This window comes from Panthera onca, assembly GCF_046562875.1.
Source record: "Panthera onca isolate mPanOnc1 chromosome E1 unlocalized genomic scaffold, mPanOnc1 haplotype 2 h2.Chr16_ul_4, whole genome shotgun sequence".
NCBI classification, from domain to species: domain Eukaryota; kingdom Metazoa; phylum Chordata; class Mammalia; order Carnivora; family Felidae; genus Panthera; species Panthera onca.
The window spans coordinates 421,733-431,821 of NW_027675818.1; the positions used below are offsets into that span (position 1 = coordinate 421,733).

Genomic DNA, 10,089 nt, shown 5'->3' on the forward strand with positions numbered 1-10,089 from the left:
CCAGTTTTAGAGTGTTTTATATGGAGGTAAAATGCTAAAGGCAGTCGCAGTGAGGCCTAGGTTGATATAAATTAGAGCCAAAATAGTCTGCTAATTTATTTACTGACCGTATCTATCTGTTCATACTCTACATATGCTTATTTAGATAATTAGCATTCATTTCTTGTAAGCATGGGTGGGAAAATACCATTATGTAATAAAACAAAGACATGACATCAGCAGCTTCATTTTGATCTGCAGTCTTTCTTCAGAGGAGACCCAATTTCACCTTTTATTTTGCTTGTCCCATTCTGCTTTTTTAACCAAAGGAAATACCCAAGGTTTCATTACATCTCAGAAGAATAATTATTTAGTCTTGATCATTGTTTCCAAGTGGTCACATATTTATCTTTGTTTTCCATCTTTGACTTCATGTATTGTGAACTTGATCTCCTTTCCTATTTACATCCACTCTTAAGTGTCAAATCGTGTGGGAATACTTCTAGAAGCTGGTGAGTTTTACCAGTTTTAGGTGGCTTTTTATTTGGGGTTTATCTTAACCAGCTTGTTTTTTCTATGGGAATCCCATGAGCATGTCTTAGGTTTAAGAGTACCTCCCCAGCATTGATTGGTTATTGCTTTTGCCATAGATTATTATTGACCTCAATCAATTTTTATGTTTTGACCTGGAGTTTTTCATATCATGAGAGTGGTATAAATTTAGACCCTAAGCCCACATGAGTTGCAGGAGATTTTTCACAGGTGATCTTTTTTACCCACTGCCTCTCAAAATTGGGAAGATTTAGGTCACCCTGGTGTTTACATGGGCCAGTGAATATAATATTTTAATCTCCCTTTCACTGGATTGAAATTCTTTAAGCATCCCAGTTTCATTTGGTATCTAAATTCAAACTCTCCGTGTAGCAGGACCCAAGATTTCTTTTATGAATATGCATGAACATTTAAATCAAGCACCTTGCTGCTTTTGGATCTAATATGTATCCCCAAATAGCTGTAGGCTTAGTATTCACTTGGTTTTCCCCTCTGGATCTCTGTGCCCACTTAACGTTTTATTATTTCCTTTTCATACAACTTGATAATGCATTTATACAATAAAGTATTTCATACAGCATCTTTAGGAATTTGTAATCATTCCTGTGCTACCCAGCTTGCCATTTTGTTATAAGTTAAAGTCTTTTCATTGTAGGTATAGCCCTATATTTTCTGCTGTGGTTACATTACTGCATTTTATTTCATGTGTGTGTGTGTGTGTGTGTGTGTGTGTGTGTGTCCCAATAGTTAACATTGTCACCTCTGGCCTTAGACTGCCTTAGTTCAAATACAGCCTCGAGCACTTTCTGGCTCTTGTGACCTAGACAAGTTATTTAATTTCTCTTTGCTTTCATCTTTTAAGGATAGGCACATCAAGCATGTTATAGAATGAATTCTTGTGCATATTTTAGTTAATAAATGTGAAGCATCATAAAAGGATACTTAGTATACATAAGGAACTCAAAAGTTATTTTAAGTTCTTACTTTTGAGTAAGAAGTCAAAAAAAGTGAACTATTAATATCATTAACTGATCAATAGGTGTGGTTCCTGAAAGTATGAAAAATTACATTGAAATAGTTTCAGCCATTTGAGAGAGAAAATAAGGTAGAATGAGATTTTAGGTATTGTTAATCAGAGCCTTTATTTTGTGTACTGACTGAGTATCAGGGTTTTAATGACAATATGCTTGATTTTGATATTTCCAGATAATAATGAGGTGAATTTAAAAGATTTCTTTGAAAGAATTAAAGGAAGTCCACCTTTCAAAGAGTCCGTAGGTAAGTGAATACTTCCAGTTTAAAGAAGTGACTGTAAAATAAAGATAATGAAATCACATTTAAAAAAAATCACTAAATGGATTTCAAGTGTTTAATTTGTAGTCTCTATAGTGTCAAAAAGGATTTCAAGCAGCTTATGCGATATAAAAAAAAAAAAAAAAAAACAAGTGAAAATGGGACAAAGTTATAAAGGAGGGAAAAGAAATAAAACAGGGTTGAAGAAGATACACAGTAAATACCTTTGCTGTTAATATAAAGTCCTTCCTCAAGAGGAGATAAATTTTTCTTCACTCAAGGGGTTCTGGATCTATGAATTAAATCAGGTGTGGAAATTGGGTGAAGGACCACTACCCTCTGTGCTGTCTCAAGACAGGCCTTTGGAGTTTTCAGGTTTACCCAAATGGACTGGCCATTGATTTCATTTATAGAAATCTTAGCTTCATCTATCTAGTTTCTTTAAATGCTTGGGCCATTAATCCCTGTATCATTCTTACTACCATGTCATTTCTGTGGCCTAACCACATCATTTTGCCCCTGCTGCATAAAGACAATTGCTTGGTCTTTGTCCCCAAAGTTCCTCTCGTGCTCCTTGAAATTAGGGAAACCATTTCAACACCAGCATCTTTCCCTAAACGCCCATGTCTACAGAGAACACCTACCAAAGAACTCTCCGCAAATGCAGACACCCCTGCCAACAATGTATTTCTAAATGCGTTGGGGAAACAAATGTCTTTTTTTCTTCACGTTTGAATATCTCTAAAATTAGAACACCTTTATAATCAATGGCATTATTTATCAAATGTACATTTTTACTGAGATATAAATCACGTACCATAAAATCTCATCCTTTTTTTAAAAAAAAATTTTTTTTAATGTTTATTTTTGAGACAGGGAGAGACAGCATGAACGGGGGAGGGTCAGAGAGAGAGGGAGACACAGAATCTGAAACAGGCTCCAGGCTCTGAGCGGTCAGCACAGAGCCTGATGCAGGGCTCGAACTCACGGACCGCGAGATCATGACCTGAGCCGAAGTCGGCTGCTTAACCGACTGAGCCACCCAGGAGCCCCAAATCTCATCCTTTTAAGGTGTTCAATTCAGTGGTTTTTGGTATATTCACAAAGTTGTGCAACCATCACACTCTACTTCTGGGACATTTTCATCACGTCAAAAAAACCCCTGTACCCTGTAGTGCTTATTTCCCCACTCTCCCCAGCCACTGACAACCACTAGTCTGCTTTCTATCTGTGTTGATTTTTGAACATCATATAACTAGAATTATATAATTTGTGGCTTTTTGTGTCTGGCTTCTTTCATTTGGCATACTGTTGTTTGTTTTTTTTTTTTAATTTTTAATGTTTATTTTTGAGAGAGAGAGAGCGAGGAAGGGACAGAGAGAGAGGGAGACACAGAATCTGAAGCAGGCTCCAGGCTCTGAGCTGTCAGCACGATATGGGGCTCGAACCCACGAAACCATGAGATCATGACCTGAGCTGAAGTCGGCCGCTCAACCGACTGAGCCACCCAGGCGCCCCAGCATACTGTTTTTAAGGTTCACCTGCATTATAACATAAATGAGTACTTTATTCCTTTTCGTGGTAGAATAATATTCTGTGGTTATACCACATTTTCTTTGGCCATTTATCAGTTCATAGACATTTGGGTTGTTTCCCTTTTTTGGCCACTAAGAATAATGCTGTTATGAACATGTGTACATTTTTTTGAGTACAGGTTTTTGTGTGGACGTACATTTACATTTCTCTCAGGTACCTACCTAGGAATGGAACTGCTGGGTCACGTGGTAACTTTACATTCAACTTGAGGAGCTGCTGGAACATTTTCCAAAGCAGCTGCCCCATTTTACATTCCCAACAGCATTGTACATTTCTTTAAATCCTTGTCAGTACTGGGGTGCCTGGGTGGCTCAGTTGTTAAGCGTCCGACTTCGGCTCAGGTCATGATCTCGCGGTCCGTGAGTTCAAGCCCCGCGTCAGGCTCTGGGCTGATGGCTCAGAGCCTGGAGCCTGCTTCCGATTCTGTGTCTCCCTCTCTCTCTCTGCCCCTCCCCCGTTCATGCTCTGTCTCTGTCTCAAAAATAAATAAAAACATTAAAAAATAAAAAAAAAGTTTTTAAATCCTTGTCAGTACTTGTTACATTGTCTGTCTTTTTTATTCTAGCCTAGTCTCACAAGTATCTCACCGTGGTTTTGTTTTGCATTTTTCTGATGGCTAATAACTTTGAACATCTTTACATGTGTTTACTGGCCATTTAGAGATATGTACCCTTTGCTTATTTTAAAATTGGGTTATTTGTCACGTTGTTAGGGTTCTTATGTCCTGGATACTATAGCTTTATCAGCTAGATGATTTGCAAATCTTTTCTCTAATTTTATGGGTCTTTTCGCTTTCTTGGTGGTGTCCTTTGAAGCACAAACGTTTTTAAATTGGGTGAAATCCAGTTTATATTTTCTTTTGTCACTTCTTTTGATATCATGTCTAAACATAATCCAAGATCATTAAGATTTATACTAATGTTTTCTTCTAAGAATTTTATAGTTTTAGCCTTTTAATTTCAATCTTTGATTCATTTTGAGTTAATGTTTGTATGTGGTGTGAGATGGGAGTCCACTTTAATTCTTTGGCATGCAGATAGCCAGTTACCCCAGCATCATTTGTTGACAAGATCATTCTTTTCCCCCTTAAATAAATGGTTTTGCCATCCTTGTAAAAAATCAATTGATCAGAAATGTATGGATTTATTTCTAGACTCCCAGTTCCATTCCATTGATTTTTATTTATTCTTATGCCACATGGTCTTAATCACTATAGCTTTGTAGTAAAGTAATAACCTAAACAGTAATTTTCAACCAGAGCAGGGCATCAAATTTACCTATAAAGCTTGAGTTACCTGGTTCTACTTCTGACTATGATGGAGTAGCTTATGTGAAACCAACCCTCCTGCTGAGAACAGCTAGTAAAATGTGGATTAAATTAAACAGCATCAACAACCACAACTGTTTGAAGGCATTGGAAAGTGACCAAGGCTGTCAAGATTTGTGGGGCTATAAGATAAATATAAAGAGCACGACTTACAGAAACAGCACCTTCTTCTTCTTCTTATTTTGTCTCTGTAACATAACTTTAAGTGAAATAAGGCAATAAAGTTTTGATGTAAACTTCTTTGTAATGCTTCACAATTATTTCAGGGTCCACATATGAAGTATTATGTAGCTGTAGGCATCATGGTTGACCAGTTACATACGTCTACTTGAAAGGCACAGTAGTTAAGAGCATGGGCTTTGGAAATATCGTGCCTGGATTTGAATCCTGGCCCTGCCACTTAATACCAGTGTATTCTTTAGTAAATCACTTAATCTCACAAACCTCGGGGCGCCTGGGTGGCTCAGTTGGTTAAGCGCCCAACTTCAGCTCAGGTCATGATTTCGCGGTTAGTGAGTTTGAGCCCCACGTTGGAGTCTGTGCTGACAGCTCCGAACCCGGAGCCTGCTTCAGATTCTGCATCTTTGTCTCTCTCTGACCCTTCCCCGCTCGTGGTCTGTCTGTCTGTCTGTCTCTCTCAAAAATAAATAAACATTAAATTTTTTTTTTAAATCTCACTAACCTCAATTCCTTCATCTGAAAAATGGGGATAATAATGCCTATCTTGGAATTATTATAGGTAATAATAGACTTAAGTAGGTAAAGTAGAAGTACTCAGAAGAGTCTCCAGCACTTAGTGTTCAGTAACTGCTAGCTGTTACAATACACAATGGTTTTTAAAACTACTAGTAATTTCATGTAAAGTTCTTTTATGCAACTCAAGCCCATTAAGTGAAAGTGAACAATGTACTCTTATTTCTGCTGTTGAAGCACGTTTTTGCTCTTTTTTTTTTTTTCTCAGTTACACAGCTACTCTTCATTACTATTCAAATTCTCCAGAATGATCTAATTGATGTCTCTAGCCTCAAGGCATTATTGATGAACAATGACTTTCATGCAGCTAATGTTTTACTTGATGAAGTATTAAGACATGGACCTGAACATGGTTAGTAGTCTGAATGCATCTAGTTGTAAAGGCCATCATCTACCAGTGGGGATGGGAGATGTATGGATGGGATATACAGCAATGGAGGGCACCCTGGGGGGGGGGGGGGGCGCTGCAGTGAGATGACTGGTGAGCACCAGTGCCACCATAGTGTGCCAAGCCTGAGCTCTGTGAAACTGAACAGATGGGTGAGTCTGGGCCTACTTTATCCCTGTGGGTGGTGGTACTTGGGAGATGAGGTCACTTTGTGAACTGACTGGCACGGGCAGTATTCAGTCAGAATGCCATGCACAGAGTACAACAGAGTCCGTGAGGCCCTTCGCCACGTGTTAACCCTTTGGAAGGTAAACTATGCTGATATCCAGGAATACCTCAGGGGGTGTTGCCTGCGGCATTGGCTCAAGGAAGCAGATGTTTATAAATGTACAAAATAACTGCGTTATTTTAATGACTGGTATTGTTGAATATCATTTTTGTTACGTTTTCAAAAGAGTTGGGGAATATTCTTTACTTTCCTATTCTCTGTAAGAGATTTTTTTTCTTCCTCAAATGTTAAGCAGAACTCACAGGTGAAGCCTTATGGGCCTAGAGTTTTATTTATGGAAAAATTCTGGACTATTGATTTAATTTCTGAAATTGTATGGTATTACCAAGAAAATAGTCTATTTTCCTGTCAATTTTGGCAGGCTGTGTCTTTATAGGAATTTGTCCACTTCATCTGACTTTTCAAATGTATTGGATAAAGTTGTCCTTGACATCTGCTTTTTATCTTTTTTGATTTCTGCTTCATCTGTAATGATACCTTCATTTTCATCCTCAATATTAGTGACTTAGAGCTTTTTTTTCCCCCCACTCCACCTCCACAGAGTTTTTCTTTTCCTTTTTGTAAAATTGAGATATAATGGGCATATAATAACATTATGTAAGTTTAGAGTGTCCAATGTGTTGATTTGATACATTTATATATTGCAATATAATTATCACTGTAATGTTATCTAACACCTCTATCACATCACGTAATTATCACAATTTCTTTTTTTGTGGTGAGAACATTTAAGATCTAGTCTCTTAGCAACTTTCAATTATGTAATACAGTATTAGATCAGCACAGCATTAGATTTCCAGAATTTATTCATTTTAACTGCAAATTTGTACTTTTTAACAGTATCTCCCCAATCACCCCACCCCCTAAGTCCTTGGTAACCACCATTCTGCTCTCTTTCTGTGAGATCGGCTTTTTTAGATTCCACATATTAGCGATATATACAACATTTGTCTTTGGCTTATCTCCTCTAAGCATAAGGACTTCAAGATCCTACCATCTTGTCGCAAATGACAGGATTTCTCTCTTTCTCATGGCTGAAAAATACTCTGTTGTCTATTTTCACACTACCTCTGTTTATTCATCTGTTGATGAGCACTTAGATTGTTTCCATATTTTAGCTATTGTGAATAATGCTGAAATAGACACAGGAGTATGTCTTCAAGATCCTGTTTTCGTTTCCTTTGAATATACACTTGTAAGGGGAATTGATGGTTCATATCGTAGTTCTATTTTTAATTTTGAGGGGAATTTCTATACTATTGTCCATAGTGGCTGCACCAATCTACATTGCCACCAACAGTGTATGAGGGTTCCCATTCTCCACATCATCACAAATCCTTATCTCCGGTCTTCTTGATGATAGCCATTCTAACGGGTTTGAGCAATATCTCATTGTGGTTATGATTTGCATTTCCCTGATGGTTAGTGATGTTGAACACCTTTTCATGCACCTGTTGGTCATTTGGATGTCTTCTTTGGGAAAATGCCTATTCTATTGCTCTGCCCATTTTTAAAATAGTTCATTTGCTTGTTTGTTATTGAGCTGTGTGAATTCTTTGTTATATATTTTGGATAATAATCCTTTATCAGATATATGGTTTGCAAATATTTTCTCTCATTCTGTAGGTTGCCTTTTCATTTTGCCGATTGTTTCTTTTGCTGTACAAAAGTTTTTAAGTTGAATGTAGTTCTGGGGTGCCTGGGTGGCTCAGTCGGTTAAGCGTCCGACTACAGCCAGTTAAGCTTTCGACATCAGGTCTTGATCTCATGATTCTTGAGTTCAAGCACCATGTCGGGCTCTGTGCTGACAGCTTGGAGCTTGCTTCAGTTTCTGTGTCTCCCTCTCTCTCTGCCCCTCCCTGCTCATGCTCTGTGTCTTTCTCTCTCACAAATAAATAAACATTAAAAAAAAGAAAAATCTTAAATGGCATCTAGTTCTACTTGTTGATTTCTGCTTTTGTTGTTTGTGCTTTTGGTGTCATGTCCAAAAAATCATTGCCAAGACCAATGTCTGAAAGCTGTTTCCTTATGTTTTCTTTACAGTATCAGATCTTACAATTAAATCTTTAATTCATTTTGAGGTAATTTTGGGGAGTATCCCAAGTGGTTATTCAGTTTCCCAACACCATTTGTTGAAGAGACCATCCTTTCTCCATTGAATGTTCTTGGCTGCCTCGTCAAATATTAGTTGAGCATATGTGGGGTTTATTTCTGGGCTCTGTCACTTCTGCTGTAAACTTTTCTACTTTTTTTTTTTTTTTTTTTTTGCATTGGGTTTTTTTTTTTTTCTTCCTTTTCTCTCTCCCCCTCCTTTTTTTTTTTTTTTTTTTCCTTTTGGTTCTTTTCATGTCTATCCTTTATGTCCCTTACTATAGTTTGTCATATCCATTCTACCTTGTGTACCTTTACTTTACTTGAGTCTTTATTTTGGAGCTGACTTGGTCTTTCTACACAGTCTATTTTCTGAGTTGTTGGCTCCCATCTCAGATCTTCCTTTGTCCATTTCTATCCTGATTTGTTGAAAGAGTTGAGGGTGTTGGGTGGCACATTCAGTGTGGAGCTCTGTCTTCAGTTTCTACTGAAGTAAATGAAGTCCGTTTACTTTAATGGCACCTTTGGGGCAGAGGGTGGGAGGTGGGGGTAGTGAGCCTTCTGACATTTTGATACTGTTTAGTAGGGACTTCATCTTTAACTGCTTCTTTCTTTTCCTTCACCACCAAATTCTATGCACTGAGTTCCACATCAAGATGCCATCTTTGGTCCTATGGATTTCTAAGCCTTTTTCTTAGATTTCTCCAGAGTAAATTTAGGTGGTTACCATTATCCTAAAAGTAGTGTTTCTTAACCTTTAAAAAAAAATATCACTCCCCTAAGGAGACTTTTTAGACATTTTTGTCTTTTTCACCATCCCACACGCTATGAATGTTTAATGCCAAAAATAAATATTTGCTTATGTACTGTGGCCACAAACCATTGTAATGGCTAAGATTTTTTCCCCTCCAAGAACCTGTTTTCCTTCCTGAAAGCCTATCACCCTCAGTGAAAATGCATGTCCTAAAGGTATCTAGAACTTTAGTTTCTGCTTATACTGCTAAACCCTATTTTCTAGAATTTCACTTAGATGTTAACACATTTGTAAGGAATATTGGCCTATAGCCTCTTTGCCTGCCCACCGTGTGTTTGTTTTGTTTTGCTTTTGTAGTTTTTGGACAAGTAGGAGCTACTGAAGGGTTTTATTCAGAGGAGTAACCAGATTTTTTTTTTAAAGAGAAAGACCTCTCTTGCTGCATTGTTTAAAATAAATGGAGAGAAATGAGACTGATGCGATAGATTTTTAGCAATGCTATTGTAATAGCATAGGCATTAACTAATATAGTGATATATTCAAGCAGTATTTGGAAATAATTGAATAGAAATTGATAATCATATGTATGCAGAAGTTAAGGAAGAAGGAACAGTACAGGCTGACCCCCGGGCTTTTCACCTTTGTTATAACTTGACTATTAACTGCTGACAGATTAATTCAGAAGCAGTAATTCCTTCATCTACATTTTACTTTGCATTACAGAAAATGGCAAGATTACCTTTGAAGAATTTTTTTATTAAGTTCTGTGATACATTGAACATGCCTAAAGCCTCAGGTGAGTTCCACTTAATATGTATCTACTGGCTCTGTGTGGAAGGACAGGCAGTGGTTTTCATGTTAAAACAACACAGGATTGGGGCGTCTGTGTCACTCAGTTGGTTGAGCAACTGACTCTTGACTTCGGCTCAGGTCATGATTCCAGGGTCATGGGCTCAACCTGCATCCATTCGCGCTGAGTATGAAGCCTGCTTAAGATTTCCTCTCTCCCTTCATCCTTCTCCCCAGCTTGTGCTCTCTCTCTCCCTAAAATAGTAAACAAACAAACA

At 37.6% G+C, this 10,089-nt stretch overlaps 1 protein-coding gene across 1 annotated transcript in view; it reads left to right on the forward strand.

Annotated features, from left to right (window-relative positions):
- Nucleotides 1-9,819, forward strand: part of LOC145715154 (EF-hand calcium-binding domain-containing protein 13-like) — a 23,512-nt gene extending 13,693 nt beyond the window's left edge. The window contains exons 8-10 of the mRNA XM_081794807.1: nt 1,738-1,809; nt 5,709-5,852; nt 9,746-9,819. Coding sequence (XP_081650933.1) covers nt 1,738-1,809; nt 5,709-5,852; nt 9,746-9,783 — 254 coding nt within the window. The 3' untranslated portion in view covers nt 9,784-9,819. The remainder of the gene's footprint in view (nt 1-1,737; nt 1,810-5,708; nt 5,853-9,745) is intronic.
- Nucleotides 9,820-10,089: the final 270 nt, after the last annotated feature.